The following is an 18,126-nucleotide window of genomic DNA, read 5'->3' as shown; positions in this document are numbered from 1 at the left end:
GCTGCTGTCCAGAGCGTCAACAGAGTGGTGCAGTGTGGGATAGCTCCCGGAGCTACTAAGTTCGATTTGCATCCACACCTAGCCTAATTCGAACTAGCCATGTCGAATTTAGCGTTACTCCACCTGCCGGGGTGGAGTACCAAATTCGAACTAAAGAGCCCTCTAGTTCGAATTAAATGGCTTCCTGGTGTGGACGGTTGAGCGGTTAGTTCGAATTAACGCTGCTAAATTCGAATTAAAGTCCTAGTGTAGACCAGGCCTCACTCATTTAAACAGTCCCACTGACTTACAGGACCAAGCCTCATGCCACTTGTTTTCTTTCAGACAGGGAATTTTGTTGTTATATATGTGAAAGTACAAGGAAGCAATTAATCTATGATCAGCAAAAGAAAACTAATAATGTGGAGGGTTTTTTTGTTTTTAGATGACTTTAATAGAGTGATTCTTTCAATGAAAAGAGGTCAGGAATATACAGACTACATCAATGCCTCCTTCATAGATGTAAGTACATATTTTATATACTTAAATTGTTTACATTTGACTATTATGGTATAGAAGTGTTTTTAAAGAGACTTTAGGAGCAACATTTATGTTTTGTCAAAAAAACAAAAGATGTGTGTGTTCAGGGGATGACTTGTAAGAGCAAATAGGGATAGTTGTTTTTTCCTTTGGTGTTTTCAATTTCAGAGAAAACAGTTTTTTGTAATTTAAACATTCTCTTATGCTCTGAAACCCAAAATACAACAATACTGTAGTGCCTAAGAGCCAAACAGTGAAATAGACTCGCAACAGAAGTGAAACTTATTGACTTACATTTTTGTAACCCTTCTGCCAGGCTGAGTTGATAGCAGCAAGGGCTGGGTTCAGTACATAGGGGTCCCCTCCCAACAACGTAACGCAAAATCAGCTTGAGCCCCCACCCAGTGACCTGGGAAAGTCTTACACGCACCCCTGGGTGCCTCAAAGAGGAAATACTTCCCCTCTCGCAAGCACAGAGTCTCGGTGTAGCAGAAAATGTTTAATAACATGAGGTAAATGACATCAGCATTAAATTGGGAAAACACCACAACTAGAGTTCATAGACCAAACCATGAGCAAAGACCCACCCTAGCAAATTCTTCACTAACAGAAACATCTAAGTGGTCTTCAACATCCAAGTGGTTAGTTCCACCTAGGTAGAGCGTGTTATAATAATCCAGCCTACAGGTTACAAAGATGTGGATGACCAAAATAAAGCTAGCATCTGAGAAAAAGAGCACCATCCTTTGCCTGCTCACAGATGTACATCAGCATTTCTCGCCATGGATGCAACCTATGTTTAGGAGCCCATGAGGGATCACCTTGGGAATAAGTGGACAGATAACCTCAGTGAAAGGAGCAGTTATAGAACCTGATTCTTCTCCTGCGTTGTTTTTACACTGGCTTAACTCCACTGAAATCAGTGGAGCCCCTCCTGATTTTCACCAGTGTAAGTTACATAGAATCGGTCACTTAGGCTCTGACAAATCCTCAGAATGCTTCCCCCTTTCTCACTCCATTGAGAACTGCAGATACATAGCACCTTTACAAGTCCAGGCAACTTTTAATTAGTTGCCTATACTTAGACTTGAGTTCCTAACTTTAGGTACCCAAATTTTAAAAATGTTGGCCATGGAGTTGATTGTTGTTGGAATATTGATGGCACTATAGCCATATTGCTGCATGGTCATGCTTCACATAGACAAAAGAGGTGACGGAATGAGCCCAGCAGGACTCCATAACTGAGAACCCCAGGGAAGAAGGAGCAGCCATTCAGCATCAAATTCTGGGAATGCTCTGAAAGGAGTGAGTGGAATCTCTCTAAAGCAATTCTATCTACTCCTACTGTGGCTTGCAGTCATATCAGCAGTACTGAAGATAGTTTACAGATATAAATAAATCACCAAGAGAATTTGGCCTTTGTCCAGGGCACTAAGGAAATGGATGACCGTACCATTTCAGTGCCATTCCCAAGAAAAAACGGTTAATCTTTCTGTAACTGTTCTTCGAGATATGTTGCACATGTCCATTCCAATGGACTCAAGCACAGTGGCCAGAATTTTTTCCCCTAGTGGTATCCATTGGGTCAACTGTAGCACCCCCTGGTGTTGCACACTCATAGTGCCAGTATAAAGGGCCTTGCCAACCCCTCTCGCCTTCAGTTTCTTCTTGCCAACCACCTCTGAGAGAGGGGCTGGAGGGTGGGTTTTGGAATGGACATGTGCAACTCATCTCGAAGAACAACAATTACAGAAAGGTTAGTACCCATGCTTGTATATGTCCATTCCAATGTATATGACTCACAAGCAGTTGCACTGGAGGTGGGTTCGGAAATTAAGGACTGTCTGACTATAACACAGCCCAGCCGAAGCTGGCATCATCTCTAGCCTATTGTATAATGGCATAGTGTGTTGTGAATGGGTGAACTGATGACCAAGTTACCGCACTGCAGGTGTCCTGAGTTGAAACTTGTGCCAAAAATGCAGCAGAAAAGGCTTGAGACCTCATAGAGTGAGCTGTTAGGTTAGCCAGGGGTGAGATGTTCGGGAGATCATAACATGCCCTGATACATGAAATAATCCATGACAAGATTCTCTGTGCAGAAATGGGGAGAGATCTTTCATTCTTTCTGCTATTGCTATGGCCAGCTGAGTGGATCTGCAGAATGGTTTAATTATTGTATGTAGAAAGCCAAGCCACATCGAATGTCCGAGTGGAGGCGTTGTCCCTCTCTGTTGGCATGTGGCTTAGGGTAGGACACTGGCAGAAAACTTGCTTGACTGCAATTGAATTAAGAGACTGATTTTGAAAGGAACGAGTGTGGTGGCAACTGGACCTTCTCCTTGAAAAAGATTGTGTATGGGCATTTCAAAGTGAGGGCTCGGATCTTCGAAACCTACCTGGCTATTGTGATGGCCACCAGGAAGGCTACTTTTCAGGAGAGGAGTAACAGCAAGGGTCCGGTGAGTTTTGACAGGACAAGGTTTAGGTCCCATGTAGGGGTGGAATCCCTTACCTGGAGGTACACCATTTCTAGACCTTTGAGAAACTGGACAACCATGTTGTGTGAAAAGACAGAACGATTGTTGATCTTGAGATGGAAGGCCAGGATAGCTGTTAAATGGACCTTGACTGAGGAAAGGGCTAGACCTTGTTGTCTTAGAAGCAGGTAGTCTAGAATGAGTTGTAGGGATGACTACAGGGGCAGGACTTGTCGTTGGAAACACCAGATGGAGAACCATTTTTGCAAGGTAGGTAGCTCTGGTGGATGGCTTTTTACTGCCCATTAGGACCTCACAGACTTGCTCCAAGCAAACTTGCTCCTCCGGATTCAGCCATGGAGCTTCCAGCATATCAGAGACACATGGTTTGGGTGCAGCAGCCAACTGGGATCCTGGAATATCAAGTTTGGGTGCAAGGGAAGCTGCAGTGGTGTCTCTACCAACATGCCTGGGGGGTGGAGAACCAATGTTGCCTGGGCCATGCTGAGGCTATGACGATGACCTATGCTTGGTCCCATTTGACCTTCATCAGAACCTTGTGAATAAGCAGCAAAGGAGGAAATGTATAGTACGGGTGCCTTATCCACAGTAACAGGAACGCATCTGCGACTGTGACTTCTCAGGGAGCAGAACTGGTGGCATTTCCTGTTGGTTTGGGTGGCAAACAGGTCTATGAGGTGAATCCCCCACTATTGGAAGATGTCCCTCACAATGTCTGGACAGAGAAACCACTCATGGTGAAAGGAGAAAGACATGCTGAGGTGGTCTGCTAACTGGTTCTGAGTTCCAGGAAGGCAAGATGCCTCTAGATTGATGGAGTGATCAATGCAGAGCTCCCACAGGCAGATTGCTTCCTGACATGGGGAGAGAATGTGCCCTGCCCTGTCTGTTTATGTAGAACATAGCTGTCATATTGTCCTTGAGGATCAAAAATGGATTTGGCCTGGCAAGTTAGACCTACTGCCCTGAACTCCCTGACATTGATGTGCAGGGGAAGCTCTTCTTGAGTCCAAAGACCTTGAGTTCTGATAGACCCTAGGTGGGTTCCCCTTCCGAGGGCCGATGCATTGCATACCAGAGATAAGGATGGCTGGGGTTTTGAGAAGGTTACCCCTCCGCATACCATGTGAGTGAGTTGAGCACCTGGGCCAGAACCATGACCACTGAGTCCAGGTGATGGCGAGATGGGGAGTAGACCGTAGCTAGCTAGGCTTGCAGAGGTCTGAGTAGTAGCCTCACATGTTGCACTATGTATGTGCATGATACCATGTGACCAGGAAACTCAGGCACTTTCTCGCAATCCTGATCCGATGACCTTGGAGAGATCTTATCAGGGATGCAATCAAGAGGAGCCGGTCATTTGGAAGTAGTGTCCTTGCTTACACCAAGTTGAGCACTGCCCAAGTGAACTCTATCCCTTGAACCAGGATCAAGATGGAGTTCTGGACGTTTAACAGAAGGCCCAATGCATTGAAGGTTGATTGAATGAGACAGGTGTTCGCTTCCACTTGAGCTCTAGACCAGCCCTTGACCTGCCAGTCATCAAGGTATGGGAATACGTGGTATCCCTTTTTTCTGAGGAAGGCCACTACTACTGACATGCACTTTGTGAAAATCCACAGGATGACTGACAGGCTGAATGGGAGAACCATGAACTGGTAGTGACCTTGGGTTCACTACAAACCTTAGGAAAGATCGAAATGTGAAGTAAGCATCCTTTAGCTCAAGGGTAGCATACCAATTCTTGGGATCCAGTGAAAGAATGATGGACGCCAAGGAAACCATGCAGAACGTCAGGTTCTTGAGATATCAGTTGTGACGTTGCAGGTCTAGAATGGGAGTGACTCCCTTTGGCTTTCAGAATTAGGAAGCTGTGGAAATAGAACCCCTTTCCTCTAAAGTGAGAGTGAACCTCTTCCATGTCTCCCACGCGAAGGAGGAATTGGACATCTTGCTCCAACAGGAGCTTGTGAGAAGGGGGAATGAGAAGCTGGTGTGGACAGGAATTAGTTGGTGTACCCTAGCTCTGTCGTACTGAGAACCCAGCGGTCTAAGGTGATATGGGTCCAGGCATCCAGGAAATAGGAAAGACGGTTGGAAAACAAGGGGCAGCTGGATCCAATGCAGAGGGGATTGCGATGTCAACCTCAAGTGTCTTGTCAAAATGAGTGATTTGATGACCTGGGGTGCCAGGGAGCTGACTGCGTAGGGCCTGATGAGGAAGATTGGGGCTCCTTCTCCTCCTTCCCCTGCTCCTTCTCCTCCTTTGGTCCTGCCTGGCAGTCTGAGGGAAGTAACGGCTCATCTGCTGTGGCTTATACTGTTTACTTACCATCTGTACCTTGTTTTCCTATGTTATACAGTTTAAGAAGGAGAATAATATATTTTTGTGCTTTGTTTTATATAAATGACTATAATGAGTTGAAAACTAGCAAAACAAAAAAAAAAGAAGCTACAATTTACATTATGAAGGTCAGTTTGTCTGTCCAGCTGGTACTTACAAGGCCCCTATCTGCATAGTACCTGAGCACCTCCGAAGTGTTTAAAAATAGAAATAAATATAATAATGTCTATTTGGAAATCTAAAGCCTTCACTTTCCCTGAAGCCATTTTGGCTACATCCTGTTAAAACTTGTCCTCGGTGATTTAAAATGAAGGAAGTGTTGCACTCTGGACAGATGGGAGGAATATACCGGAACATAAATACTCGTTTCAGAAGCTGAACTAAACTTTGCTGCAGTATGAATGAAACATTCACAGCCACTTCTCTTGCATCTTTACCTTCCCTTTGCAGGGCTGTCTTCTCTATACAGAACTGTCCCCTATCTTATTTTGTCCTGGTCCTTTTTGGATTGGGCTTCTCCGACTTTTCCAAGAGTTGACCCAGTAAAGGGTAAAGCTCTGCCCTCCAATGTCCCAGCTGTACCCAGCCACTGCTCATTGCTCCCTCACTTTTCCTTCAAGAGCCAACTTCCCTGTTCCCACTTAACATGTTTTTCCCAAAATGGCGCTGCTAGTCTTCAGGATGGGAGCTACAATGAACAGCTTCCCTGGTGGCCCAGTTTGGAACTGTGCTCTCCCATTTTAACTTTATCTTTGAACAACAATATTGATATTGTTGATTATAACAATATCAATATCTGCTTTATTTTACCACCTTTTAGATATATTCACTAGCAGCATGAAACAGCCTATGTTAACTTGGCATTCTAACAGGGGATTATTCTACTTTGCAGATTCTCTCTGCCTTCCAGCTATGTAGAGAATTCTATTAAAACACTAATGCAACAGAAGCACATGAAACATTTGAAACGTTTTTGACAATTTTCCACAATTACATTTTTAGCTAATTTAATGCTCTTGAAAGGTGTCAAACTGACAGTTCTAGAGATTTAGGTCCTCCATTCATCCACATAACCAGTGTAGTACAGGCAGCAAGTGATTTCCCACATTGCAACTCAAATGCAAGATTCCCCACTCTGTCCACCAATGTGCACCCACCCTAACTTGGAGGAATTCATCTCTAGTGACAAGGGGAATTAAGTCTCCATCCTCATTCTTCTTTGACTTCGCTATTCCTCTCAATATTTTTTCTAATGGTGTATTTCTTAAAGTAATGTTGTAAGATGATTAAAATTGAGTCAGAAATAGTGGTACATTTAAACTAACTGGTGGGGCTGTGTAATGCCGACTTAGGTAGCTGATCACATTCCTAATTTAAATTTGCTTCCTCTACTTTCTTTTTCAAACACAGATGTTCTTTTTCTGAAATAAAAGCAAATGAGCATTTATTAAGAAAGCAGTAGGGTCTTTTGGAGGAGTGGGTAGAGGAGGGGAGAGGTGAGTGTGGTCTTAGAATTGAAGGGAGTTTTTATTTCCTTATACATTTTAATATAGTTCATATATAGTTAGCTTCCAAATTTGTCATGAGTAGTATGTACAGTGAGGTAAAAAAGTTATCCTTCCCAGGGGTACTAACCGCTGTCTTAAGATATTGCTTTCCAGATGTTACTACAAATCTGGTAAGTCATTCTGCAGTGCTAGCAATGTTAACTTGCCATGGCAAAAAGCCATTTAATGATTTCAGAAAGTTTTTGTCATAATGCTTATGCAGTATTAGTTTAAACTATTTTAAGCATAGTTTTTCAAAGTTGTGTAATTTTAACATATTTTAAGATCTTTTTATATTTTTTCACTCATATTTAAAAATGGATTCTAAGGTTTCCCACTTTCCAGGGATCATGAAGAAAGTAACTAAAATGTCTATTTATTTATATCAAATGTGTGATTATTAATTTTAATAATACCTTAATTTGGGTTTTTGCTGGCGATAATGATTGTGTGAGATCACAGGCACAAATTTGGAGCTGTTTTGAAGCCCCTTTGAGATTTTGGCTATAACTGTACAAGATCAGCTTAAAATGAAATGAACATAAAGTACCATAATAGGGTTCTGTCATCACTACTTAAACTACAGTAATAATATGCAAATATGCATAACAAAGCAATTTCTAGGTCTTCTAAGGCTTTTTCGTATTTGTATATTTGCTTCTGCATTCAGGTTTTGGAATTTTCTCCAAGACTGTTTTAACCTGAGTGCTTTTCAACTGTGAAAACAATTTTTTACAACCAAACTAAACAATGTATTGCATTTAGAAAACTCCAACAAGAAAATTGGAACATGTGTTTCTGTGTACCATGTAATCTATATTTGCCCATGCAGAGAGTTTCTGTTTGACAAAATAGCATATAATTCTCTTGCTGACAGAATGGTTTGTTTTGTTGCATACAGTTTAACTAAAATTGTTTTTATATTATCTTTAGAAAAGCAAATTATTTAGGGCAGGAACCCTTACGGGGTCACAAGGTGGTTACATGGGGGTAGCGAGCTGTCAGTTCCATGGGGCTGACAGCCCCAAGCTTCCATTAAATTAAACTCCCCCATTTTTAATTTATAAGGGGGGAGGTCACGCTCAGAGGCTTGCTGCATGAAAGGGGTCACCAGTACAAACGTTTGAAAACCAGTGATTTAGGGCTTGATTCTGTCACATTTACTCATGGTGAATACTATCTTACTCTGAAAGTGGCCCCACTGAAATCAGTGTGACTAGTTGTGGAGTACTAACATGAGTGAAGGTGACAGAATCCGGCCCTAAGTATTAATAAATGTTACTCAGGCTTCAGAACAAATGATGATGCAGTATTTCTAGATAACTAGGAGATACTGATAAGAGTGGGTCAGAATTTAAAATATGAAAAAGAAAAGTTGCTGTATTCAAAACTGTATCAGTGATGAGTTATCTTCTATCTTTCTGTGAAGGGCTATCGCCAGAAGGATTATTTCATTGCAACCCAAGGCCCACTTCCTCATACAGTGGAAGACTTCTGGCGAATGGTGTGGGAGTGGAAATGTCACACGATTGTTATGCTTACAGAAGTTCAAGAAAGGGAGCAGGTATAATTCAGTTGTGCAAAGTTTGTAATTATAAAGTCCAAGTTCTTTCTGTTAATACATCCTTTTTCCTTTCCTGCCTTGAATCTCCCTGCATTGATTATTCTGTGCCCTTTGCCCCACTGGGCTCACCATCCTACAAGCAAAGGGCTTGTGCACACTAAATTTTGTCCATTTAACTTACAGCTACATTCATAGACATCAAGTGTAATATAATGTCTTATTCAGGGGACTAAAAATTCATGAAAATGAATTGCACAAACTATTGTTGTTGTTATATGTAGTGCCGGTAATGATCCTATGCCATGGAATCACCGGTCCGGTGCTCTTTCTTGGCTCTGTATGTCCCTGGTGCTTCTGTGATAGCCTCAAGAATAGAAAGTTACAGCATAGTCCAACTGGGTCTGTCCCCAGTCCAAGTTGGCTCAGACCTCTCTTTGTCCCCAGTCCAGAATCGATCTTCCTTTCTGCTGACCACACTATATCACCTTCCCAGAAGCCCCTCCTTTGTCTTCTTTCCTGGGCAAACAGATCACCTGAGCTCGCTCTCTTCAGCCCTTTGTTCTCCCACTGGCCAAAACCAGCTGGCTTCCAAATCGAGGAGAGCCTTTGGATCACCAGTTGCTAAGTTCCAAAGTGTCCAGGCTGTTGTCAGGGGTCCAGGCTGCTAGGCAGTGTCACACCTGCTCATCTGCAACAATAAACACTCTTCCCCACCACCTGATTAAACATGCAGCACATAGGGGAAACTGAGGCACACGTAATATTCATACAAAACTTTAAGAAAATTCCCTACTTCGTCACACCCTTATATTTAGGTTGCATAACACTTCCTTATAAAATATTCTGGCTGCCTCTTTTAGAGACGTGCTAACTCTTCCACTGTTTGCAGCAGGTATTTAATATATGGCAGGGGGGAAGACCTTGGGCTACAGAAGTGCCTTTTCTTTGTCTCATGAAATTCCACTCAGGTTTAGCTGAGATATATATGCTTTGGAACATTGCCACTTCTGTTGCTTGAATTGTCAGCAAAATTTCAGCAACATTCAAAACCGTCATAGAATCACAGAATTGTAGGACTGGAAGGGGCCTAGAGAAGTCCTCTAGTCCAGTCCCCTGCACTCATGGCAGGACTAAGTATTATCTAGACCATCCGTGACAGGTGTTTGTCTAACTTGCTCTTAAAAATCTCCAGTGATAGAGATTTCACAACCTCCCTAGGCAATTTATTCCAGTGCTTAACTACCCTGACAGGAAGTTTGATCTAATGTTCAACCTAAACCACCCTTGCTGCAATTTAAGTCCATTGCTTCTTATCCTATCCTTAAAGGTCTAGGAGAACAATTTTTCCCCCTCCTTGTGACAACCTTTTATGTGCTTGAAAACTGTTATCATATCTCCTCTGTCTTCTCTTCTCCAGACTAAACAAACCCAGTTTTTTCAATCTTCCCTGATAGGTCATTTTTTCTAGACCTTTAATCATTTTTGTTGCTCTTCTCTGGACTTTCTCCAATTGTCCACATCTTTCCTGAAATGTGGCACCCAGAACTGGACACAATACTCCAGTTGAGGTCTAATCAGCGTGGAGTTGAGTGAAAGAATTCTCATGTCTTGCTTACAACACTCCTGCTAATATATCCCAGAGTGATGTGTGCTTTTTTTGCAACACTGTTACACTGTTAACTCATATTTAGGTTGTGATCCACTATAACCCCCAGATCCTTTTCTGCAGTACTCTTTCCTAGGCAGTCATTTCCCATTTTGTATGTATGCAACTGACTGTTCCTTCTTAAGTGGAGTACACTGCATTTGTCCTTACTGAATTTCAGACTATTTACTTCAGACCATTTCTCCAGTTTGTCCAGATAATTTTCCATTTTAATCCTATCCTCCAAAGCACTTGCAACTCTTCCTAGCTTGATATTATCCACAGACTTTATAAGTGTACTCTCTATGCCATTATCTAAATCATTGATGAAGATATAGATTAGAACCAGACCCAGAACTGATCCCTGCAGGACCCCACTTGTTATGCCCTTCCAGCTTGACTGTGAACCACTGATGATTACTTTCTGGGAACAGTTTTCCAACCAATTATGCATCCACATTATAGTAGCTCCATCTAGGTTGTATTTCCCTAGTTTGTTGAGAGGGTCATGCGAGATAGTATCAAAAGCCTTACTAAAGTCAAGATAGACCCTATAATAGGAACTCCAGAAGTAAACATTCTGGCTGCTGCCATACAGCTGTAGTGGATTGTGGGGAAAGTTGGGCCAAGCTTCCCTGACAAATCCTCTCCCCATCCCACCAGTAAATGGACCCAAAGGCTTATCCACCCATCCCTGTTGGAGACCATGTGGACAGCAGCTCCCCCCACCTCATTGTGGGAGACGATAACAATGTTTAAAAGGGGACTGGATAAATTCATGGTGGCTAAGTCCATAAATGGCTATTAGCCAGGATGGGTAAGAATGGTGTCCCTAGCCTCTGTTCGTCAGAGGATGGAGATGGATGGCAGGAGAGAGATCACTTGATCATTGCCTGTTAGGTTCACTCCCTCAGGGGCACCTGGCATTGGCCACTGTCGGTAGACAGATACTGGGCTAGATGGACCTTTGGTCTGACCCGGTACGGCCTTTCTTATGTTCTTAACTGAGCCAGATTCCACCTAGTAACCCTGAACCCTCGCTCTAGTGGCTCTTCTCCCTCTAGGATAACACTCTTTTCTTTTGATAAGCTAATGAAGGGAGTCCTGTAGTACAAGCTGTGCTGCAGTGCTGAAAGTTCAGGGTTCAAACCCTGAGGATGGTGCATGATGGGACCTTTTTTTACAGTAGTACATAATTAAATTTGGTTTTACCTTTTTACTTTTTAAAAAAGCCTAGGAAACTACATACAAAAAATTAAAAGAATGTTATTTAGTTTGCAAAGTCAAGAACAAAGTTAGGTAATGCAAGAATTACAATTGTCTGTGCAAGCTTTTAATTTGGTCCTCTTGTACATATGCATTTAATTACATGATCATATAGTAAAACCATGTAGTTTCAAATGGACTCCTGCCTGTTTCAGGACAACGGTGCTCAGGGGATGAATCAGGGTTATGTAGTGAATGAGGCTGTTTGTAGGATCTCTACCTTGTTTGCTGTACAAAATTGGAAGGTGTGTAGCAAACAAGGCAGGAGACTGCAGGAAGAAAAAGGATGCTCTTGTAGTTAAGGCAGGTGACTGCCACAGAGGAGAACTCACTGCTATCCCTGCCTCTGCCATAGTTTTCCAATGCAATGCCGAGCAAGTATTTTAAGCCACAATTTTGGCAGGTGGCTACTACTTGTGTGTTCGTTTTCTGGTTGTCGAACTTGACATACATGGGCCTGTTTTGCAAAAGTGTGGAACACTTACAACTGCGCATGAAGTATATGCTTGATGTTGATGCTCAAAAATTCTTGTAATAAGGCAATGTGGTCTGGAGGAATCTGTACAGGGCTGGGAGCCATCCTAGCTCTGTGTGCCACTGGCAAGGTTTTTTTGTCTCACTTTTCTCCATCTGTAAAATGAGGCAAATAATGTTTTGTTATCTCACAGGGGAGATGTGGTATAAAATTCATTAATATTAGTGAGCCACTCAGATATTGTGGTGATGAGTGCCCTAGAGAAGACAGAAGAAATGAATAATTATGTATTCAGTTTTGGGTTTGGATAGCATGCAGTAAATAAGGCAGGAGGTCACACTGAATGATAAGGATAAAAAGAAAAACTGAATAACTTTTATTCCCTGAGCACTATCCATCCTGTGCATTGAACGAGGCAAAGGTCCCATGGAAAAAAATAGTAAGGGATAATGTAGTTAAAGACTATCATAATGCATGTGCACAAGGGGGATGAATTATGGTTGCACAAGCAACCTTTGTATAGTATCTCACACAGTGGCATGACTGATCTGAAGAGTTGGTTTTTGGACTTAGTCCCAGGTTTGTTTGTCTTTAGTTTTGGGGGGGAGGGAATTAATCCCCCATTTTTACTTCCACCAGTGTTTTCATACATTAGCATCACTAATAATTGTTTTACTTTTTCCTTTGTCCCAAATCCAGCATAGTTATCACCTATATTTTGTATATTGGCTTGTTTTCTAACAGCCTGAAGTGCTAATTAACTTACTACTACTGTCTTAAATAGTGCAAGGAGTTTACGAAATAGCTGGTTTAGGCTAGACACTGAATAGGCATTTAACTGCAGAACTTCTGTAGAACAAGTTTAAAATGCTGGTCATGACCTTCTAAGATGTGCACAACAGCTTAGAGCTTAGCAGAAGAATGTTGCAAGGAACATTTACTATTCTGTTTCAATTTTACAGGAAAAATGTTTTCAGTACTGGCCATCAGAGGGCTCTGTAACTCATGGAGAGATAAATATAGAGCTAAAGAATGACAGTCTTTTGGATGCCATAAGCGTAAGGGACTTCATAATCACATTCAATCAGGTATTGTCTTGAAAGTATAGTGTTTCCTACACTTTTAATTATTTATAACCATGATAGATTTATGAACTTGTGCATTTGTGTCTGTGTGGTAAGCCAAGACAATACATTACATAGGTTTTGTGAGAAATAAAGTGTGTTTTATATCAGCTAACTGTCAGCTAGCCTTTTATTAATTAAGAGAAAGTACTTGTATAAAACAGTTTGTTTAAGGAGTCATATCACATTAATCAAATGGAAATTCTGGCCAATTCAGCATTCCCTCTTTTAATCTAGTGGTTTTATTTTGTGCTAAACAAAAATGCAGTTCTTTTTATAGTTGTTGAGAGTTGTAGTAAAATAAATGCACATACATGTTGCTGAAAATTTGCCCAAATGTATTAAATTATAATGAAATCTCTTTATAACACAAATACCTCTGCCCACCATCAACTGTTTCCAGACAAGTAGGATCCTGTAGTTGAATGAGTGATACTCTCAGGGCCATTCTTGAACCTTGTGTGGTTGTTATGGACCAGGATGTAGGCAGTCTGGTCTAGTAGTCAGACCAGGAATCCAGATTGGGGAACAAGCCAAGGGTCAGCACGAGAGTCAACTAACTGCTAGTTACCAGAGCCGGGGCTCAAGCCAGAGTCAGAACCAGGAATTGATAATGAGGGTCAGAGATCAAATGCCTGAGCCAAAGATCAAACCAGAGTCAGAAGTTGAAGGCTGGGTGAGAGCCATGACTGCTAACTGATGATTGGAGGCAAGGCACAAGGGCAGGAACTGGAGGAGAGGCAAGGATAATATACGGAGATAAACTTATCTCATAGAACTGGAAGGGCCCCTAAAAGGTCCAGCCCCCTGCCTTCACTAGCAGGACCAAGTACTGATTTTTATCCCCAGATCCCTAAGTGGCCCCCTCAAGGATTGAACTCACAACCCTGGATTTAGGAGGCCAGTGCTCAAACCACTGAGCTTTCCCTCCCCAGGATCAAGCACAGAGCAGGAGTATGGTGGGAACAGGAGCAAAGACGGGATGAGGCAGGAGCCAGAAGCAGAGTAGGAATCAGGAACAGGGTTGGTGCAAGAGGCAGGCACAAGCAGGGTCCTATGCAGCTACAACAGGAAATCACCTTGTTGCTCAGACATTCTTCCTGTGCCTGCTTCTGGCTTAAATAGCATAGTTGGACTAATCAGCGGAGCAGGGTGATCCTCCAGTCAGCGTCCCCATGGATAGTGCCTGGGCTGAGGCTATTGTCCTACTAGCTTCTCAGCCCACCAGATTTCAGCAGACATTGAGTGGCTGTCTGGGGACTCCCAGGCCTTGGTTCAAGACCTAGGAAATCACAGTGTTATAAATATCACTAGAAATGTCATAATTTGTTTGGCAAATGACTGCATCGTTGTTTTTTGAAAACTCTTAGTTTTCCTGCAGTAAAAGTTTAGAATCTGACTATGACTAAAGTTTATGTGCGCGCACACATGCACAAGACAGAAGGAACTAAGCTAAAGCAATGAGTTTATGAAGTATAGTAAGGGATTGTTATAGGTATCCTGCTACACAGACATCCATTCCTGGCATGCTTTGACTTCTGACTGTGATATTGTAAACCATTAGAAGCACAAATAACACAATTCCTTTTGTGTTCACACAGCAGCTCTTTCACCATCACTATCATGCTCTGCATCCCCACCTACCATGCTGCCTAACAGTGTTAATGTCAGTGCAACCTGGGTACATCTGGATGAGTATCCTATAATGCCTGTGCAGAGGATAGGGAACCCAGAGAACAAACACACAAAGCAGCAGCAGCAACATTTGAGGCAGTGCATTCTAGAATATCCTACTGCACACACAGCTGAGAAGGAGGACAGGACAAACCATTTGCACAAATATGATTAAGTGGTCTAGTCTTCATAGCACAAAACAGTGTGCCAAATAGGATGAGTTTGCCTGCACTGAGCTTTTTCTCAAAATGTCCCTCTGGTGCACTGCTACCTACCTGTGGTGGCAACCTTGGAAATTCTAGTATGGAGCAGGAGTTGCTGTTTTTACCTATAAGTCATCTACATTTGCTTTTGAGGAAGGTTGGATGATCTGAGCTCCCACCATTGTTACCAGCAATGGAGCAATACCAGTAATAGTGCAACAGTGGGAAATGTTAAAATATATATATATACATATAATCTCAGTGTAGTTAAGGTCTAATAGGGTGCAGAGGCCACATTTTTCCAAGCCTGGCCAGTTCTAACCCCATCTTTTGTGGTGGCTTGTTGGTTAGCCAGGAATAGCCCTTGTGCCCAGGGGAACATAAGCACAACAATGGAGTTTGGCCTCTGCGTCAAAGAGGCAAGAAGCTCTTTCCAACTTCTCCATATGTGCCAACACAGTCTATCCAGACAGGAGCCAAGCACAATCTAGCCCTAAATTTTAGTCAACAGGTACTGAACTCATTCTTCTCATAGTGATTTCTAGAGTAATGGAATAATATTTCTCTGTGTATTGTTCAAATCATCTCAAAGAGGTTATAAAATTCTACAGAACTATCAGTTTTTGACTGCCCTGTATTTTTCCTACATTACCTTGCCTCTTTCACACCAAGATCTATGAGTGTGCAGTTGTGACAGCGCTTTGCATGCTCCCCCTTCTGGTGCACCCTTGTTGCACTCCGTCAGACCTGGCTCATAGTAATTATATTTGGAATAATCATGCAATAGTGAGAAGTCATAATAGAAAACTGTAATGAAATAAATACCCATCTATGCCCTTTCTGTAAGAATGCTTAAATAATCAACATCTCTAGGGGCAAAGGTGGTTAATTTTTCAGATAACAAATAAAGTTGGACAAAACTGAATAAAAGGGTTTAGACTACAAAAAGGTCCTCAGTTTGTGAGCTTGACGTTTTCACTGACATTTTGGATACAGCCTTGATAGTGATGAAAACCCTAAGCCATTGATTTTCATATTTGAAATTAATAGTCTCTACAATATGCCCTTAGAACTAGCTAGATGAAACAGTTGCGGAAATCAAAGGGGAAATTATAGGGTCAATTTTCAGTATACCACACAGGGCATTAAGAGATACAACTACCTGAGCTGCACGATTAATTTGTCATGCACCAGGTTGAAAATGGCCCTATATCATCACGTTACAAATTTTTGTATAAGAAATGTTAAAAGTAAAAAAAAAAAAATGTCCTTGCATTTTAAACTGACAACTATATTAAATCTGTTCCTGCCACACTTTTGAATTATCAGGAGAAGCAGAGCAGACTTGTCCGACAATTTCATTTTCATGGATGGCCTGAAATTGGAATTCCTGCTGAAGGAAAAGGAATGATTGACCTCATTGCAGCTGTCCAAAAACAGCAGCAGCAGACAGGAAACCATCCAATTACTGTGCATTGCAGGTAAGACTTATTTCTTCTCTGCTTTTTTAAAATTTTGTAATCATTCCTATTATTTATGATCTGCATAACATTCTCCATCTGCCCTTTCTTCTGGTTTGATGATTATCATGGCAATGTTCTATTCCAAGGGACTGGACAGTACTTTTTAAAACAAAACAAAACCAAAACTCTGTTTCTTCCTGGATTAGTTAGTAAACAATGCAAACCATTAGCCCAAGCCTTGCTCCCCTAGTGGTGAGAAGATATGTGTCGATGTGAGGAATAAAACATTTGAATACACACTTGCACCTTAACTTCATTTAGTCTTGTGATTGGGAAAGTACAACTGCAGTGAAATTTAAAAACAATGTATATTGCAATAGCACCCAGAGCTCCCAATCAGGATCAGAATCCCATTGTGCTATACGTTGTCAAGACATATAGTAAAATGTGGTCCCTGCATGAAGTCTGATTTTAAGGCACACAAGTGAGTTTAACAAACAGGAAGGAGAAGGAGTTGAGAGAAAAAAGAGAACAGTGATAAGATCACACTCTTACATTGCTAGCGTACAGCTTAATGAATGTGATGCAATTGTCCTCAGACATTTTCCATTTCATTTATTTGCTTCCCCTTTAATTTCTGCCCAGTTCATTTAAAAAAATGTATTTGCCTTTGCCTGGATATTTTATTTTCTTCAAACCCCTGTCCTTTTTCAGGGGGTTTTAAAGTCTGTTTCTTTTTTGTTTTAAACTTTCACTTTTGCCAGTTTTTAGTTTTGGGTTTTGGGTATTTTTTTATTGTTTGGGTTCCTCATTCCAATAGAATAAAAATTAATTTTTTTAATCCTTTACCTATTTTAGATATTTTTTAAAAATCAAAATAACAATACACTCAGTTCCCCTGATAACCCTTTTCTATGTCCATGTCCTTACCAAGGTTACTGCTGTCTCCCCCACAAAGAGTCGAGTACTCTTTAACAAGACAAACTGAAGCCCACTGTTAACAAACGATGATATCACTGGAGCTCGTGAGGCACTGAAGGGGAAGTTGCCATATTCCTCAAGTGAGGGGTTATTAAGCTCATGCTTAACATTGACATCTCTTGACATTGGCGACTTTACCAACTATTGATTACTTGGCATTATTCTAAAACCTGTTGAAGGAAATTTAACAGTTTGTAATTAGCACGTAAGCTCTTTAGGGCATGTCTTTATTCTATGTCTGCTCTGTGACTGGTGCTCCCAGGCATTACCTTGATACAAATAATAAATATCACCTGTCTCTAATTTCCCCTTTTGGGGGAAGATTATTCAGCAGTTTGTGGGAGGACAACTCTGGTGACATCTGGAGTCCTCAGATTACCCCCTTTTAATCTGGCTGTTGACTTGGGTGTGGTGCACAAACTGCACTAATTTCATTGGTTGATTATCCCTTAGAAATGGACAGAGGTCAAGTTCCCATGCTGATTCTTTTAGATCTAACTGTAGCCTTTTATAGTATTGACCCTGAGGTTTTCAGCACCTGTCTGTGGTCTCCAGCAGGGGAGACACTTAGCATCTGCAGTATGATGGTGACAGTGACTGTTATTTGTAGAGGTACGCCAGTCTTTTTTTTCCAGTAAGGTCTGCAAACTGGAAGTGCCTTTGGATTTTGGCAGCAGCCATTTGCCTTTGGATAATAAGCAATTGATTATTTCCCTCTCTGCAGAAATGTTATCTCAGCTCTTGTGACCTCCAAATTGGTTGTTGCAATGTGCTCTACAGGGAATTACCCTCAAAGACCATTTGGAAGCTACAGCTAGTG

At 41.7% G+C, this 18,126-nt stretch overlaps 1 protein-coding gene across 4 annotated transcripts in view; it reads left to right on the top strand.

Annotated features, from left to right (window-relative positions):
• PTPRE (protein tyrosine phosphatase receptor type E) overlaps positions 1-18,126 on the top strand; it is a 125,514-nt gene that overhangs the window by 96,375 nt on the left and 11,013 nt on the right. For all 4 annotated transcript variants that reach the window (XM_045022543.1, XM_045022542.1, XM_045022540.1 and 1 more), the window contains exons 15-18: positions 425-501; positions 8,341-8,475; positions 12,824-12,949; positions 16,192-16,343. In XM_045022543.1, coding sequence (XP_044878478.1) covers positions 425-501; positions 8,341-8,475; positions 12,824-12,949; positions 16,192-16,343 — 490 coding nt within the window. The remainder of the gene's footprint in view (positions 1-424; positions 502-8,340; positions 8,476-12,823; positions 12,950-16,191; positions 16,344-18,126) is intronic.

Source organism: Mauremys mutica, chromosome 7 (assembly GCF_020497125.1).
Source record: "Mauremys mutica isolate MM-2020 ecotype Southern chromosome 7, ASM2049712v1, whole genome shotgun sequence".
Taxonomy (NCBI): Eukaryota; Metazoa; Chordata; order Testudines; family Geoemydidae; genus Mauremys; species Mauremys mutica.
Note: the sequence above shows the minus strand (reverse complement) of the source record. Positions and strands in the feature narration are given on the sequence as shown.